The sequence below is a fragment of the Natrix helvetica genome (genome assembly GCF_964273705.1).
Source record: "Natrix helvetica genome assembly, chromosome: 2".
NCBI classification, from domain to species: Eukaryota; Metazoa; Chordata; class Lepidosauria; order Squamata; family Natricidae; genus Natrix; species Natrix helvetica.
In genome coordinates this window covers 189,869,448-189,887,567 of record NC_138552.1, presented here as the reverse complement: position 1 = coordinate 189,887,567, position 18,120 = coordinate 189,869,448, and the positions used below count along the sequence as shown (strand labels likewise).

Here is an 18,120-nt window from a genome sequence, read left to right as displayed (position 1 = left end):
CCTAGTGGACAAATCAACATTTTTGTGAGGAAAATTATTATTTACTATAATAATACTGGTATCTGCAAAATTTCCCCTTGTATCACAAATAGGAAAATGTTCAAGAGACATCAAAATGTTGGAGAATTATACAATGAGAATACAATTCCAAATATTACTGCAGGAAATCAAAACTTTACATGAATTCTGGGATACGTTATCGATTTCCAGAAGGTTAAGTGACGGAAAAGTCTGGAAACACAGTTTTTTAGTGATGAGACTAGATCTCTGGAATGAACCCCTAGTAAAGATTTGTCAGTCTCCCACAATGTCTACTTCCAAAATAGCTGCAGCTTTTTTGAAGGGTAGTGTCCCCCCCCCCTTTTTTTTTTAGGAAAAAAAAACCCTCACAACTTTATCTATCTTAGGCTCTCCCACTCATCAGATCATTTCAGACTACAGTATGTACGGAGCAAGCTTCAGCCCGATGTCCTCATCAGCTTTTGGAATAAGCTTTTAGACACTTACTTACATATTGTATATATAATATATAACATGTATATACCTAATTTTAGCCTTATATGTAGCTTTTGGACATGTCTTTTATAGTGAATTTTCAACAAATCTTCAGAAAAAGAAAACGTCTCAGTTTTACTATTGTGACACATTAATTATAGGAAAAAACTTATTATATTTGTGGGGGTCCTTGATGCTCTATGACTTTGGTTCTTTTCTTGAAGACCTTTCATTACCAAACTAGGTAACATCATCAGTGCTAGTAAAGAGTGGGGTTTGTTCTTATTTTGTATACTAAAGGTTTGCTCTGTCAATGTTAGTAGTAATGGTTTTGGTGCAGTGGTGGGTTCCGGATCCCGTTGCAACTAGTACCGTTGCAATGGGGCTTGGTGTCCACCACATGAACACGTGCAGTGTGTGCATGCGTCCTTACCTCTTGCGATGCCTCTGTGAGGCTCCAGCTGCTCGGCAGAGCATCGTGCAGGTGCTGTGCACTTCATGCGCTTGCATGGAAGCGCCAAAGAGCTCAAATACAGGTAAGGAGCTTGGGCGGGCAGGTGGGCCCTCCAGAGCACTGTACCAGAATGGTACCCGGTGCTCCGGGCAGGCACCGGTACACCCGTACTGGGGCATACCACCTGCAACCCACCACTGTCTTGCTGGTTCCTTGACTAGGCTGTTGTTTACTGTTAGCTTATTTGATGACTCCTTGATTGGAGTTTTGTTTGCTTCTTGATTGTTGGTCTAATGTCTAATTCCAACTAGAGAAAATACACAAAACCATCAACAACATCTTCAAAGGAATAAAATTCACCAGGGAAAAAGAAAACAATATGTTAGCCTTCCTGGATATTCTCATTAGTAGGGGCAGTGACAGCAAATTAGAAACACAAGTCAACTGTAAAACCACCCACACCAACCAGGTGCTCCACTATCAAAGTAACAACCCAACCTCCCAAAAGATAAGCTGTGTAAGAACACTATTTATATGAGCACAAACATACTTCAGCAACCCTGAACATCAATAAAAGGAAACAGGTCATCTATACAACATCTTCCAACAAAATGGATAGACACACAACTTCATCAAAAATGCCTGACCAATATAGCACTATCAACACAAGTTGAAAAAAATAATGCTGCCATACATCAAAAATGTCAGATACCACCAACAGACTATTACAACTACATTGCCTGATCGTACAACATGAACAAACTAAAGCCTCCAAAACATCCTAAGTAAACCAAAATACCCCCATCCCCAGAAGAAAAAACAGGAGTCATCTATAACATACAGTATAAGGTTTGCAAAAGACATTATGTAGGGCAAATAAGTAGAAAACTGGCACGGCATGTCCATGAACATTAACTAGCATCAGAAACCATGCTGAAAACTCCTTAATTCCGCAAGACATGGATAGACTGTAGTTTTAATTGGGACACTATGAGCATTCTAGACAAAGTCAAGCCCCCAAACACTGGAAGCCTGAGGCTCAAGACAAATTAGCCATCAACAGGCACACAGACATAAACAACATCTACACACCATTCTAAAAACAGGCAATCAAAAAACCAAAAAGGGAGCAAGAAGACACCTCCTCACCTGCAGTGAACATTCAGATGAGCAAAGAATAATATCAAAATGAGCAAAAATAATATCAAGATTAACATTAAATCAACAATCAAGAAACAAACAATATGATAATCAAATAAGCTAATAGTAAACAACAATTAAGAACCACCAAGATCACTCCTATCAATACTGAACAGGGCAAGTCACTAGAATATAAAATGAGAGCAAACTTTACTCTCCACTAGCACTATGATGTTACCTAGTTTGGTAATGAAATGTCTGTAAGAAAATCATCAAGTTAATAGAGAGCACCAGGAATGCCATAAATACAACACTATAGCATTAACCTATTATATAGGCCATGTCCATGTAATACCTGAACGAGAAACCATTCCACTCATTGTCTTAAAGTGTTTCCACTCCCTCCTGCCATACTTTTCCAAGATCTCTCCAGAGGTCATACGTTTTGTGCCATGACTTGCCCTGTTTGAGGGAAGAATCAGATATGAATGTTATTATACTTTATGTTATTTGATTTCTCTCTTCCAACATTATACTGTAAATGCTAAAAAAGGATCATTTACAGATTAAAATTAACTGCCTATAAAGTAAGTGAAACTAATTTGTAAAAGTATTTGTCCCATATTTATATATACCAACTATCACCCCCCTCTCTCACACACAAAAAAAGCTTCTGTCATAGAAACACATTCACCCTCCCTCCTTCCAGTAGTACTAGCAGAGAAGAGGGAAACACAATATGGGTGAATAAGAGGTAGTTGAACTGGGTAAGGAAGGGAAAAGAACCATGGGCTGGAGATAAACTGATGGGAAGACAGAACTGAGTAGGCAAGGAAAGAAAATTAAAGGATTTATTTAAGAATTTTGAAAGCTCTAACTTATTACCGTGTTTCCCCGAAAATACGCCAGGGGCTTATATTTTTTTGACCCACGAAATATGGCCTTGGGCTTATTAAAGGGGAGGGCTTATTATTTTTGGGTTGCCGGGCGGCTGCTCCCTTGTGACTGGGTTCCCGAAGAGCCGGGCACAGCCTCAGGGTCGAATGGCTGTGTTGCGCTGTCGCAGCAGCAACGCAGCAGCCATGAGGTGACCAAGCTTATGAGCAGCCGCCCGGCAACCCCCCTTTCCAGCCGGGTACAGCGCCGCTGACCGACCTAGCAGTACCCGGAAGGCACCAAGCAACGCGAGCGCCTGTTCGCCGCCCTCTGCCTCCCGTGGCTCGGTGCCTTCGGAATGCCCCTAGGTGAGTGAATGGGGCTCTGCATGGCTGGAGGGGAGTTCGCAGCGGCTTTTCCTCTCCCCGCTCGCGCGAAGGGCATCTGCGCTGCTGGCGCCGTCCGCCGCTTGGGTTTTTTTTTCAAAGCACGGAGGATGGATGCCGCTCTGGAAGTACGCTCTATGGTTGTACAATCTGCAGCCCACAACCATAGAGCGTACTTCCAGAGCGGCATCCATCCTCCGTGCTTTGAAAAAAAAACCCAAGCGGCGGACGGCGCCAGCAGCGCAGATGCCCTTCGTGCGAGCGGGGAGAGGAAAAGCCGCTGCGAACTCCCCTCCAGCCATGCAGAGCCCCATTCACTCACCTAGGGGCATTCTGAAGGCACCGAGCCACGGGAGGCGGAGGGCGGCGAACAGGCGCTCGCGTTGCTTGGTGCCTTCCGGGTACTGCTAGGTCGGTCAGCGGCGCTGTACCCGGCTGGAAAGGGGGGTTGCCGGGCGGCTGCTCATAAGCTTGGTCACCTCATGGCTGCTGCGTTGCTGCTGCGACAGCGCAACACAGCCATTCGACCCTGAGGCTGTGCCCGGCTCTTCGGGAGCCCGCTCGCAAGAGAGCAGCTGCCCAGCAACCCCTTCTTCAGCTGGGCACAGCGCCGCTGACTGACCTAGCGGTACCCCGAAAGCACCAAGCAACGCAAGCGCCTTTGCCCCCACCTCATTCCCGTGGCTTGGTGCCTTCGGGATACCGCTAGGTCGGCGAGCGGTGCTCTGCCTGGTCGGAGGGGGGGGATTGTCCAGAGGGTTTATTTTCGAGGGTGGGCTTATATTTTTGCGCACGCGAAAAATGTCGCAAGGGTTTAGTTTCAGGACATGGTGTATTTTCGGGGAAACACGGTAGGCAAAACAACCTTCCCAAGGAATGGCTGCTCTTCAAAAACATTGATGATCTTCAATAGTGAAGTTTGCCATCATTCACAACTCATATCACTCTTTGCTTTCAATGGTACCTGCTATTATTTTGATAATTGCTTTGTCACTTAGTGTCAGCACTCCTGATTGCAACTGTTATTACAATATTACAACTCAAGGACTGCCTCTATTAGAAGTAAATCATTATTGTGATCGGTAAAGTGGGAGACAGGGCATAAGGCAGCTTCCCCAACCTGGTGGTCTCTAGATTGCTCAGAATTACAAAAACAGTACTAGAATTGTGGCATGACTGATATGAGGTGGAAATTGAATACCAATTAGCATTTGCATCATAATCAATATAAGTCTGTTTGAGAACAACAATCAGAAAAGTTGGCAACCCTCCGTGCCTTGGAACTGTGAAGGAGAACTAACTTTTCACTTTTGGATTTGCCTGCCGCCTTGGATCGGCACAGCTGCACGCTCCACTGATGCCATTTTCTTTGTAAAAGACTTATCATCTCTGAACTCAAATAAATGGGGCCCAAAAAACCACCAACGGGCAAGTCATTCTCGGCTCCTGCTTCTGCCACCTCCAGTCCAAGCATGCAGCAGATGAAAATTACTTCATTATTACAACAAGAAGGGACTGGAGAGAGCTCAAAAGAATTATCTGTTACCAAAATGTTTCAGGAAATTATGAGGGGTCAAAATGAGCTGAAAAAAGAGGTGACAGATCTCAAAGATGAACTCAGAGGTGTACAACATCATATAACAGAAAACAAACAAAGAATTGGGGTGTTGGAGGAGGGGGCAGCTGGCTTGAGGGAGGAGGTTAAGGCAGTCCGGAAGGGAAATTTAGAATTGGAAAATTTTATGGCCAAAATAGAACTTGAAAGAATGTCCTTTTTTCTCAGATTCCAGAACCTACAAGAGACAGAAAATGAAGATCTTAAGGATATTATGAGTACAATTTTAGCAGAATATATTAAGAGAAACAAAGAACAGTTGTAGTGGGATATGGATCTGGTTTCCAGGATTAATTCAGCATATATTAGAACACATAATGTTCCAAGGGAGGTACATGTTAAATTTCTTAGGAGGACCACGAGGGATGAGGTACTAGGGGCCCAAAGGGAGGGACCATTAAAATATAAAGATAAAGAAATTACCATTCTTAAGCAAATTCCGAAAAAAATAAGAGAAAAAAGGAGGAAGTATTCTTCCTTATCAAAGAAATTATACAATAAAGGAGTTTGGTTTAGATGGTTATTGCCAGAGGGAATGTTGATTTTTTGGGAGGGAAATAGAATTAGAATTAATACAGTGGAGGAGGCAGAAGCCTTCATTAAAAAACATATTTCTCTCCTAGAGAACGAAAATAGGGGAGGTGGTGAAAAAGGTAGTAATGTACAAGATATGAAGGAGGTGTGGCTCCATCTGGGGACAGGGAGGAGGGAGCAATATCAAAAAGGCTCAGGTCACAAAAATAAATGTATTTGAAATATTATTGTAATTGTTGATATACTAGAAAGTGACAAAGAAAGAGATGATTGATCACATGGTTGATATAATATAGAACAAGATTCTGTTTATGCTTATCTTTTATACGTTGTTTTTAACATTGTAAAAATTGTGAGATTTGGAGGGATTTCTACCACTAGCACGGGAGCTGCCAAAATTTTCTATGTACCTTTTTACCTTTCCCCATCGTCCAGTCTCCAACCTTCCTTTTTTAGCGAAGGTTGTAGAGAGTGTGGTGGCACAACAGTTCCCACGTCACCTGGAGGAGAATGATTATCTAGACCCGCGCCAGTCCGGCTTCCGACCCGGGCACAGCACGGAGACGGCCTTGGTCGCATTGGTGGATGATCTCTGGAGGGCCAGAGATAGGGGTTGTTCCTCTATCCTGGTCCTATTAGATCTCTCGGCGGCGTTCGATACCATCGACCATGGTATCCTGTTGCACCGGCTTGAGGGGCTGGGAGTCAGGGGCACCGTTTTACGGTGGTTTGGCTCCTATCTCTCTGGCCGGACGCAACGTGTGTTGGCAGGGGAGCAGAGATCGACCCGGAGCCCCCTCACATGTGGGGTGCCACAGGGGTCGGTGCTCTCGCCTCTCCTGTTCAACACATACATGAAACCGCTGGGCGAGATCATCCGCGGTTTTGGGGTGGGATATCATCTGTATGCTGATGATACTCAGCTATACATTTCCACCCCGAACCACCCCAATGAGGCCGTTGAAATGATGTCCCGGTGTTTGGAGGCCGTACGGGTCTGGATGGATGGCAACCGACTAAAACTCAACCCTTCCAAGACGGAGTGGCTGTGGCTTCCGGCCTCCCGGTTCAACCAGTTGCTTCCATCTCTGGCCATCGGGGGCGTACAACTGGCCCCCATGGAACAGGTGCGCAATTTGGGCGTCCTCCTGGATGCCCGGCTGTCCATGGATGACCATGTAACAGCCGTGGCAAGGGGGGCGTTCCATCAGGTTCGCCTGATGCGCCAATTGCGCCCCTTATTGGACCAGGATGCCCTACGCACAGTCACCCATGCGCTAGTGACATCTCGCCTGGACTACTGCAATGCTCTCTACATGGGGCTTCCCTTGAGATGCACTCGGAGACTGCAGTTGGTCCAGAACGCGGCCGCGCGGGTGATTATGAGGAGGACTAGATACTCCCCTGTAACACCTCTCCTGCGCGAGCTGCACTGGCTTCCTGTAGTCTACCGAGTGCGTTTCAAGGTTTTGATTATGATCTTTAAAGCGCTTCATGGCACAGGACCTAGTTACATGCAGGGATCGCATCCTGCCCCATATATCCCTACGACCAATCCGCTCACACAGAGAGGGACTTCTCCGGGTGCCGTCCGCTAAACAGTGACGGGGGGCGACACCCAGGAGCAGAGCCTTCTCTGTGATGGGCCCAGCCCTGTGGAATGACCTCCCCCGTGACATCAGGATCATTTCCGATCTCCGCTCCTTCCGTGTACAGCTGAAGACCCACCTCTTTCAATTATCTGGCCTGGCTCAACCGTAAATTTTTTCTTATTCCTCCTGACAGTCCTTTTAAATTTTTTTAAATTTTAAATTTTAAATTGTGTTATTATAACTGGGGTATTTTAACGGTGATTTTTTAACTGTCTAAATGTGATGTAGTTTGTTACCTCCTCCGTGCATGTATGTCCTTGTATATATGTATGTTTATGTGTCTGTACATATGTTTTGTGTTTTATATGTTCTATTGTACGCCGCCCCGAGTCCTGTTCTGGAAAGGGAGCGGCTAATAAATTCAAATTTATTAATTTATTATTATTATAAATGCTTAAAAACTAATAAAAATTCTTTAAAAAAAGAAAAGAAAAGAAAAGTTGGTAACCCAAAATCAAGTAAGGCAGCACGACATAATAGTAGGGGAAGGGCAGTTGATAAACACAATTTGAATACAATGAATGTTGGGACATTGGCAATTAAAAAGTACAGGAAGTAAAGATTATCATATGCACTGGATGGTAAAAACAGCAGAAGCAAGGATAGGAAGAAGCGACAACAGAAATATATGAACAAAGGAGGAGTGATGTGCTTTACAGCATACGTAGCAGAAGGGGAATCCAAATAAGAGGATGGGGAATTATTTTAATATTAAAAAAGAAACAACTTGGTAAAAGGAATAGCTAGATGTCAATAATGATATAATAACAATATTAATGAGAATATTGTTTGATTGTCTATTTAAACATTTATACAGCTGTAACTGCATTTTTATTCTTACAGTTTCTATGAACTTTGAATATTTTTCCAGAGCAATGTATAAATAGATTGTGATTTTATGGAAAGTCCAGAATTCCAAATAATTAAGTACAATTATGAGCTTTTGAACTTCACTGACACATCCTTACAGGTATATAGTGAATTCTTACAATTGAGGCCCTGTGGCCTCAATACATAGGAGAGGAATGATATGTTTGTACTTTGAAAAAAGAACATTGTGAGAAAGTTTATTAACTATATATAATAAACTTTTATCAAGAACTTAATTATTACCTCAAAATGGTTCCATTATCTGCAAGTTTAAGAAAGTTGCCTTCTTCCAGGTCCAGCACCAAGCCCTTGCAGCTGTTTGAGTTCAGGTTCATCAATGGAAGAAGAAAATAGGTACATTATGAGCAAGCTTCAAAATACATAGAGATTCTGTAAATCAGGGGTCTCCAACCTTGGCAACTTTACGACTCGTAGACTTCAACTCCCAGAATTCCTCAGCCAGCGCATGCTATGCAAACTATGTTACAGACTGTGGACTTAAATGCCACCAGGGCCATAGAGATAATCAGGGTACTAAGTATTAGATGAATACCTAGGAACTTAGCATAACTTGAAATGTGGGAAAAGAATATTAATCCATAGTCCTCCTAATCAATACAATCAAGAAATTGGATATTTTGGAAAATACATGGACAATCCAAAGAAAACCTATGGCCTTTGATTGTTGTTGTCATCATCAATCCATCTGAATTTGTACAAGCTGGTACAAAATTCTGGTGTATATAATAGTAATAGCACTTAGACTTATACACTGCTTCATAGTGCTTTTAAAGTCCTCTCTAAGCGGTTTACAGAGTCAGCATATTGCCCCCAACTATCTCCGTCCTCATTTTACTCACCCTGGAAGGATGGAAGGCTGAGTCAGCCTTGAGCCGGTGAGATTTGAACTGCCGAACTGCAGCTGGCAGTCAGCTGAGGTAGCCTGCAGTACTGCACTCTAACCACTGCGCCACCTTGATTCTAATGCTCCCACCTCCAATTTTCTCCACAAAAAATTGGATTGAGCTGAGAGAGAGTGGCTGACCTAAAGTCATCAGTTGGGTTTGAGGGTAAAGGAGGACTAAAAGCACATGGTCTTCTGGTTGCTTGTCCAACACTTTAACCACTACACCCAACTAGGTGGATAGTAAGATTAAAAATAAAGCATCAGAAAGAAAAAGAAAACAAGAAAAGGATGCTTGACTGGAACATCCTCCCATTCACTCTATTCCTATAACAAGGCAATGGAAAGGAAGGATGCTCTCATTCAGCCTCATTTAAAGGCTGCAGAGAAAGGCATATTACTGTATTTTTCGAAGTATAAGATGGACCGGAGTATAAGACAAACCATGATTTTGAAGAGGTAAATTAAAAAAAAAAAGTTTTGCACTCTGCAGGCCTCCCAAACCTTCTGCACATTCATTTTTGTAAAGGGGGCGGGGTTTCAATAGGCCAAAAATGCTGTATTCCGTGTATAAGACGCATCCAGATTTTCACCCTATTTTTCTGAGGGAAAAAGGTGTGTCTTATACTCAAAAATATGGTATTTATTGTAAGGTAGGCAGAGAATGAAGGGGAAAAAACCCAGCTACTCAAAGGATTAGATGGGAAGCCATGCTCATTAGAAATCCATTGTACATGCTGAATTTTTAGTATAGCAAAATCAAAGAAACACTCATACACCCAGGAAGTCAGGGTAAATAAATATTGGCTGTAGAATAAAGGGAAGCAGGATATAGCCCCCAATATCAGCACCCTACATCTGCAATCCTATATGTTCTTACTTAGAATAAATTATATCAAACTTAAATGGGTATACTTGATTCTGACAGACTGCTCAGTTAATAACTTTTAAAATCAGGCAGTCTCTTCTTCCAGAGGAAACTGAAACTACAAAGGAAATTGAAGGTAATTAAGAAAAACCACTGACCAGAAATCCCAGTTTTCAGGCATCACATTCAGAAGTTCCTTATCATATCCTTTTTCTTTCACCATGTACTGAGCGAAGCTGTCATATATAAGCTACAAATTAAGAAAGAAAGTTTAATGCTGTGCAAAATTATATTGAGACCCTATTGCCTCACATTCAGGATCTCATGAGCAACCGAAATAATGTTCTTTATATAAAGACATCAGCAATGTAGATGAGGTTTTAATGATCTGATTCTTAGCAACATATTCAAAAATGTCAGGATTATACCCTCAGGGTGTTCTAATCTTAATGGCAGCTGAAATCAGTTCACAGTTTAAACTGGAGTATTATATATACATAGCAAATTGGTTAAAATACATGAGCTAGGGCTTATTAAATAACCATAAACATAATTTCCATTATGTACGGTTATTTGTTTCAGTACTTTTAATAGACAAACACAGGAATGTGTACTTTATGTAAAACCAAGCCCAACTTGTAGTACTTACTCTTGGGTATGAATGCATAAAATCCAATGACTGATTTAAGAATTATGCTATCACCTAAACCAGGGGTCAGCAATCTGAGGCTCTGGAACCGCATGTGGCTCTTTCATCCGTCTGCTATGGCTCCCTTTTGCCAGTCAGCTCCATAATTTATAGGGCTTTTGATTAGGACAGGTAGAGGACGCCATGCTAGAAGACTCTATGGTAGAAGAACTGGACTTCCAGTCAGCAGAGGAAAAAGGACGTTATGCTAGGAGGTAACTCTAAAGCAAGGGTCAACAATCTGCAGCTCTGGAGCCACATGTGGCTCTTTCATCCATCTGCTGTGGCTCCCTTTTGCAGGTTGGCTCCACAATTGATAGGGCTTTCAATTAAGACAGGTAGAGGATGCTGTGCTAGGAGAAGACTCTATGGTGGGGGAACCAGACTTCCGGTTGGCTCCAGAATTGAATGGGAGGCTTCCGATTAGGACCTTGTGTCTCTTTTGAGTGTTTAAGTTTGCTGACCCCTGACCTAAACAACATGTAGGGGTTAGATTACAGAAGTTCTAACAGGTCTTTGAAAATGAAACTCTCAGCATTATCTTTTCCAGAGTTTCTTTCTTAGGAAGTCATAAAAACTGAATGGCTAGAAAAAAAATTAGTATTTTAGTTGAAGGGCAGATTTTATTCTAGTTATTTATTAGATTTTGGTGTGGTGAGTTTCTTGATACAGGCATGCTTGACCTACATATGGGTGAGTGATGGTCCTCTTTCATTAGGTCTCCCAAACCCTTGCAGCTCCTGCAATTTGTAGAAAAAGCTACCCATCCTTAGCCTTATCTAAGAACAGAAGTGGGGTTGAACTTCTATTGCTGAGACATTTGTGCATTGCATGAAGTAAGATATAGTTCAGCTTGTCTGGACATTTATGCACTAATTTAAGAAAAAGAGGAAGGAAGAGACAGACAAGTTTTCCATTTTACCGAATTAAAAATTATTTTCCAAAACTGTACATATAAAACACCGCCACCCTTGCAGTGTGTTTTTATCTAATTGCACTTAATATCCTGCATTTAAAAAAAAATCAAAATCTATTACCCTAAGATAAATAAAAAGTTAAAAATAATAGAATATACAATTTAAAATCAAGGTAACACTCTGAAACCAGTTTGGAAATATTGGTAGACAGGTTTGTCAGCCAATGCTGTTTTGGGAGTAAACGCCAAAAACGATCATGCAACTTCGAAGAGAAGATAAATTTTGAGACCAATATCAGAAGTCTACGCGTATTCGCAACAACAAAAATCCCACCGGGTATGGCAGGAGTTACTATTTGGTGCAAATATACAAACATATAGAAGCTTGTAATATAAATAGCACAATCTTAGGCATTCCGAAGTTAAAGCTCGTTGCTTTTTCATATGGTACAGCTTAATTCCGGGCATAATATGCTTTTTGACCAGAAAACAGCCGGGGCGGAGGTGTCCCATCCCCAAATTATTGGTCTCCTGGAAAGGCCGCTTTCAAGCCGTGCAAAACTCTTGCGCCCCTTTCCGCTTCCTGAAATAACGCTAGCCGGTCCCCGTCCTCCGCTGCGGGTTTTACTGCAGCCGCACAAAAAGACGTCAGAGCGCCACTCGCAGTGCAAACTTGAGCTGGGCCATGCTCGCTAGAACCTAGATCCTCCTCCTCCTCCTAACCCGGAGTAGCCACTCAGGCAGTCCGAGGCTTGCTCTGTCAACCTAGCGATCGTCGCACGGGCTTTCCCCGGAGTTGCTTCTCAGTGGCATTGCGCAGGGGCCGTGGCGGCCATTCGAAACAGCCCAGCCGGAACTAAATGCGGCCGGCAGGCCGGCCGGCTTTCCAACTGCGCCACTCACCCGGGCGCTCTCCACCAGGTTGTAGCGACACAGCGTGTGATCCAGATCGAAGCCGATCACTTCGCAATCGGCCAGCGAGAAGAACTGGGCCATGGCGGCAGCGGCAGCGGCGGGAACTAGCAAGCGCGCGTCTTCCCTCCCGTGTTCCGCAAAGAAACTGCAGCTCGGCTCTGCGTGTAAACTGGCGATGCGACGGCAGCGGCCGTTTCCTGCAGAGGCTGATCCTCTCGCCTTACTTCGCCTCACCTTTTCTCCAAAGCTTGGAAGTTTTCAATGCAGTGGCATTGAAAGCTAGAGTTGAGCTGATCGTATTACTTCCAACTAGCACGAACTCCGGGAAGAGAGAGTAGCGAAAGGCTGGCGCATAATGCTGGTCAAGGTTTCATTTGGAAGCAGGGTCGGATTTAAACGTTCATTGCTGGAGCAAACGGTGCATAGGGCGGGATGCGTGGCCCTCCTCTCCCATACGGGAGGATAAAACAAATTTGCTTTTAAGGCAAGGTTGAAGTTTGAAAAGCAGTTTGAGTCTGTCACTTTTACTCTGCGATTTGCATATTAACTGGACCGGCATCATCTATATATACAGAATTTCAAAGCTTTTATTCATGACAGACCTTTTAGATAAGCCATAGGTCATATCTTCCCCCTTCAGAATAGTTTAAAATTGGAACAAGACCCCTGAAGCTTAACTTGTTCCTATCTGCCAGATTTATCCAAATGGACCACTGGTGTCTTGTTCATATTCACTACCAAAATTCAGAAGTGCACTATCATCCAACAGTAATAAAAATGAAGATTTATGCTTAGAATAAGGTACAGGGTGGCTAAGACTCTGAGCTTGTAGATCAGAAAGGTCGGCAGTTTGGTGGTTCGAATTCCTAGTGCCGTGTAACGGAGTGAGCTCCCGTTACTTCGTCACAGCTTCTGCCAATCTAGCAGTTCAGAAGCATGTAAAAATGCAAGTAGGAAAATAGGAACCACCTTTGGTGGGAAGGTAACAGTGTTCCGTGCTCCTTTGGCATTTAGTCATGCCAACCAAATGACCACAGCGATGTCTTCTGACAGCACTGGCTCTTTGGCTTTGAAACGGAGATGAGCACCACCCCCTAGAGTCAGGAACAACTAGCACATATGTGTGAGGGGAACCTTTACCTTTTACCTTTTATGCTTAGAATAAACTTTTTCTTCTGCTAGTTGATGTGTGTGTTGCAAGAAGATTTTAAAATTATTTACACACATAATGAGTAACACAATACTTATTCACAGATATAAATAAATGACTTATAATATATAAAGTGCATTCATAATTCTGCAATAGAACAATTAACAGTAAACTATTAAACACCTCAAGTAAGATCTTACTGTCTAAATGTCTCTGTCTCTGGAAAAGGACTGTCTGCCATATTTGTGAAGGACAGAAGGATGAGACTACACCAACTTCAAGAAAATTATGTTTCAGAGAGGGATCTGCTATTAATATTATTCTTTGGGTCCTAGTCACACAGTCTAATCATTTGAGCACTCAAGACACTTTCTGCTATACTATGTAATGAATGCAAATTTTACTGCAGAAGATAACCTGAAGGTAACATTGGCCACCAGGACTTTGAATGGGGCCAGAATCTATTGGTAAGCAGTGCAGCTGCTATAGAACAGATCTTGAGTTAACCAACTAATGTTGTCAGGCAGATGAGCAGCTGCATTCTGTTCCAAGCTGTCTTCAAGGGCAACCATGTACAATGAAATTGACACAACATGCAATGGGCTTCTTGTACATTTGGAGACTGACATGCTAAAGTTGGAAATAGGAAACAGAAAAATGTACTTGGATTGTGTGATCTAGGAAATAGAGATGAGATACCTAAGCTTACCAGCTCCTGGTCAATCCAGTTATTACTTCACTGCCATCACAATTTTCAGACAACCAAAACAATGGCTATATACATGGGTATCATAGGCAGAGGCCACAGAAAACTGAATTGATTTTAATATCTATAAAGATGTTAGAAATGGATGCAGACCTAAAAAAAATTCCATAAGATTTCCAATCTAAGAAGTAGGTTCCAATCTTAAATTGTTGTGCTAAACGAACATCAATAGACAGATAGTGACTGACTCAAAATAGTTGAAGGAAAATGGCAAGAGTACTAAAAGTCTGTCCAGTAGAAATGTCAGTATCATAACTCCCTAGAAAATTTATGATACTTCAGAAGATATTCCCTATTTATAAGAACCTTTAGTGTTAAGAAGATTATGTTAGATCAGCATTCTGATCATTATGGATTAAACTAAAGGAATTGATGAAATATCCATAGAAACATGGCAAGCAATGGAAGAAGAATCAGTAAAGCTAACCAAACTGCCAGTAAATCTGGAGAACAATAGTGGCTAGCTGGCTGGAAGAGCTTAGCCTACATATCAATTCAGAAAGAGAGAAAGAGTCTTAATAGATAGTTCAAATTGTTACATATTTTCCTTAACATAGCAACATAATGTTTAGGGTTATCCAACAGATTAGGGCCCTACATGGAAAAAGAAATGACAGAAGTTCAAAGTGATTTTAGAAAAGCCAAGAAGTACAAGAGATATTGCTGAAACATGCCCAGACAACCGAAGAAGCAAAAAGAAAAGAAAGGGAAAGAAAGAAAGAGAGAGAAAGAAAGAGAAAGAGAGAAAAAAGATTTACTGATTATATCTTCATTTGTGTTGACTAACTCAAGCTCTGAAATCTCGTTTGGAAAGTAGAAACCTCAGAATATTTTCTTGTTCTCATTTGATACCTGTACACATGTCAGAAAGTCATAGTTCATTATGGTGAAACAGACTAGCTCTAGTTTGGCCAATGAGCAAGGCAAAGCTGTATATTTTCTATTTGTTCAGTTTATGTGCTCAATATATATTGAGGGAAACTGGAAATTAAAACTAGAGGAAAAAATGTTGATAGCCTCTACCATGGTGATGACACTAGTCTAATAGCTGAAAATGCAAACTATCCACAAGCTGTCATAATAAAAGTCGAGAAGCGCAGTAAAAATAGTATTCAGTTTAAAATATAAACTGAACCAGATTAATAATAACAAGTGCAGCAACCACCTTTAGATCTGACAATTAAGTGCTAAATAGCTTTTGCCTTTTACAATTTACTACCAACAGCAAAGGAACCACCAGTCAAGAAATATGCTACAAAATAACACTTGGTTATTTTTATTTTTTTTAGAGTAGCAATGTAGGCCTTGGAAAAAATATTCAAATATTGTGATGTGCTGGTACCTACAGTATAAAGATCAGGTCCCCTGAGAATTCCATCATGCTGGGAAAAGGAGAAGACTCACCTGTTCCGATTAGCAGGCCTGGCATAATTACAACTGTCCCTCCTGGCAAATGTACTATTAACTGGTTATTTTAGGGGTATTGTTTTTAATTTATTGTGTGTGTTTTAGGGGTTCAAAATCCTATATTTATATATACTGCTTTGTACAGTTCTTTTAATTCCATTTTTACCCTCCTCCATTCCAACTGTACATATTCAACTTTTTATTGTATTTTGATATATTTTGCATGGACTGTACACCGCCCCGAGTCCCTTTTGGGAGAGGGGGCGGTCTAGAAGCTCGGTAAAATAAATAAATAATAAGAAGACAGTCAGCAGCTCCAGTGGTGATAGCTGTACTATTCATGTAGGCACTGGTGCTCCTTGTGGTACTTACTGGGAGGAAGGATAGTTGGACTTTAAAGCAGCAGGACCAAGAATGTATCAACCCTTTTGAACTATGGTGTCGAAAAAGACTCCTAATAATGTATGACCAAGAAAACAGATCATCCAACAAATCTATCCAGAGTTAAAATACAGGTGATGAAGCTCAAATTACCATATTTGGATATCGGGTGAAGATCCAGGTCCCCTGAGAATTCCATCATGCTGGGAAAAGGAGTAGAAGATAGTCAGCAGCTCCAGTGGTGATAGCTGTAGTATCGACGGATCCAAGGATCAGTTTGTAGACATATTATCCTGGGTAAGGTTGATCCAGAATAAAATGTCTTGATAGTACTTACTTGATTATTGATGAAAATAAATTTAGAGATGACCATGATGTCTTCAGCATCTCCTGCTCCAGAAAAAGAAGCAATTAGCGGAATCTCTTGAAACATCAAAGGGATTCCCCACGATGGCTTCCACCACTATTCCAACAGGAGCCATGGGTCCAAGAGAAGCCCAGGATTACACACTATTTCCTTCAGAGGAAGTTCAACTCCACACAGGAAAATAAACATTTGTGATACTAGAAGGTTTCTGTAGCAACAGTAACTTCATCTTGCTGGTATGCAACTGCAGAATACATCCTGGATACGCAGTTAAGAATGATGCTTCCATTGACTACTTCATGCCAGGCAGCCGCTAACTAGACATGAATCTTGCTGGAATAGCTTGAGCCCAACGTTTAAATAGTTCTGCCATAACTCGGCTACCAAAACCCAGATTACCACTTGATGGCAGCAAAGAATGATTGGATTTTTCAACTCAGACATGGTAGTCAGATACTTAGGAACAGATCAATGATCAAATACCATTTTGTAAATAATTTACATGCTTTAGCTATGCTCTACTTTTTGCAAAATAAAACTCAGCAAATGCATTTTAGGCTAATTAATGAAACATTAAAATCCCAATCCTCTTTCATTTCACTTCAGGCAGAGATAAAGATATAATTATAAGTCATATATTCAATGACATATTCAATTATATGCTTTCAATTGCAGATCTTTATATAATACAGTTGCTATTATTATTATTTAAACGAATGAATGACAAAAGCTTAAATACCTTTAAGGTTGATGATGGGAAGTATTTCTTCTCTGATTTGATAAATGTTTGTTGGGAACTGAGCAAAAAGAACTTTAAAAAAGACAATGTCTTCAAAACAATATTAGAATTCTCATATAAGCAAGTTTCATTTTGCTGAAGCCAAAGATAAAGTTGTTATATTGCCGAAACTTTAGTTTTGTTTCTTTTATTTATTTACAAAATTTATTGGCTACCCACCTTACCACAAGGTAACTCTAGGTGGCTTACAATCAGGAAAGATTGTATACACGCATACACAAACACACGTTAGATGTTTTTTTGTGTATGTGTATATGTGCACACATTCACACCCCTGAACACAGGATGGCAAAAGGAGGGAAAAATTATATATTCTTTATCATTGTGCTACAGCCGTCATTTGCAACATGTCCAACAAAATTGCATGGAAATCTCCAAATACAGAACATTTACATATAATCTGCAACTCAGGCAAAAATTGAATTTGGGGAATTTCTGGCTTCCAATAGCCGAGCCCAGTGATGAATCTTTTTGGCACTGAGTGCCCAAACTGGAACGTGTGCGCATGTGCACACATTGGAAACCCAAAGACCAGTTGGCCAGTGCGTGCATGCCTGTTTTTTGGGCGTTTTTTTGGCTGTTTTGGGGTCATTTTTTGGCCCATTTTCAGGTTGTTTTTCGGCCTGAAAACAGCCAGAAAAACAGCCTGTTTTTTAAACCAGAAGAGCAGCCGGCAACAGCATGCATGCCTACAGTGAGGGTTCTGCGTGCCACCTCTGGTGAGAAAAATTAGTGGGAAAGGCCTACATTCATTTTTTTTAGATGCTTTCCAAGAAGGACATGCAGGTAGTCTTTGACTTATGACCATAGTGGAGCCTGCTCATGGTTGCATGTTGTGATGACCATTAAGTGGAACATCTCACTTAATATTTAGAATAGAATAACAGAGTTGGAAGGGACCTTGGAGGTCTTCTAGTCCAACCCCCTGCTTAGGCAG

At 41.6% G+C, this 18,120-nt stretch overlaps 1 protein-coding gene and 1 long non-coding RNA gene across 2 annotated transcripts in view; both read right to left on the bottom strand.

The window, feature by feature from the left end:
• Nucleotides 1–14,943, bottom strand: part of LOC309387790 (dermatan-sulfate epimerase-like) — a 145,006-nt gene extending 130,063 nt beyond the window's left edge. The window contains exons 1-4 of the mRNA XM_081944609.1: nt 12,302–14,943; nt 9,953–10,044; nt 8,266–8,337; nt 2,445–2,551 (exon numbers count right to left, since the gene is read on the bottom strand). Of these exons, the coding sequence (XP_081800735.1) occupies nt 2,445–2,551; nt 8,266–8,337; nt 9,953–10,044; nt 12,302–12,394 (364 nt within the window). The 5' untranslated portion in view covers nt 12,395–14,943. The remainder of the gene's footprint in view (nt 1–2,444; nt 2,552–8,265; nt 8,338–9,952; nt 10,045–12,301) is intronic.
• The window catches only part of LOC309387792, a 957,351-nt gene that overhangs the window by 130,063 nt on the left and 809,168 nt on the right, over nt 1–18,120 (bottom strand). The gene's annotated exons all lie outside the window — the stretch shown is intronic.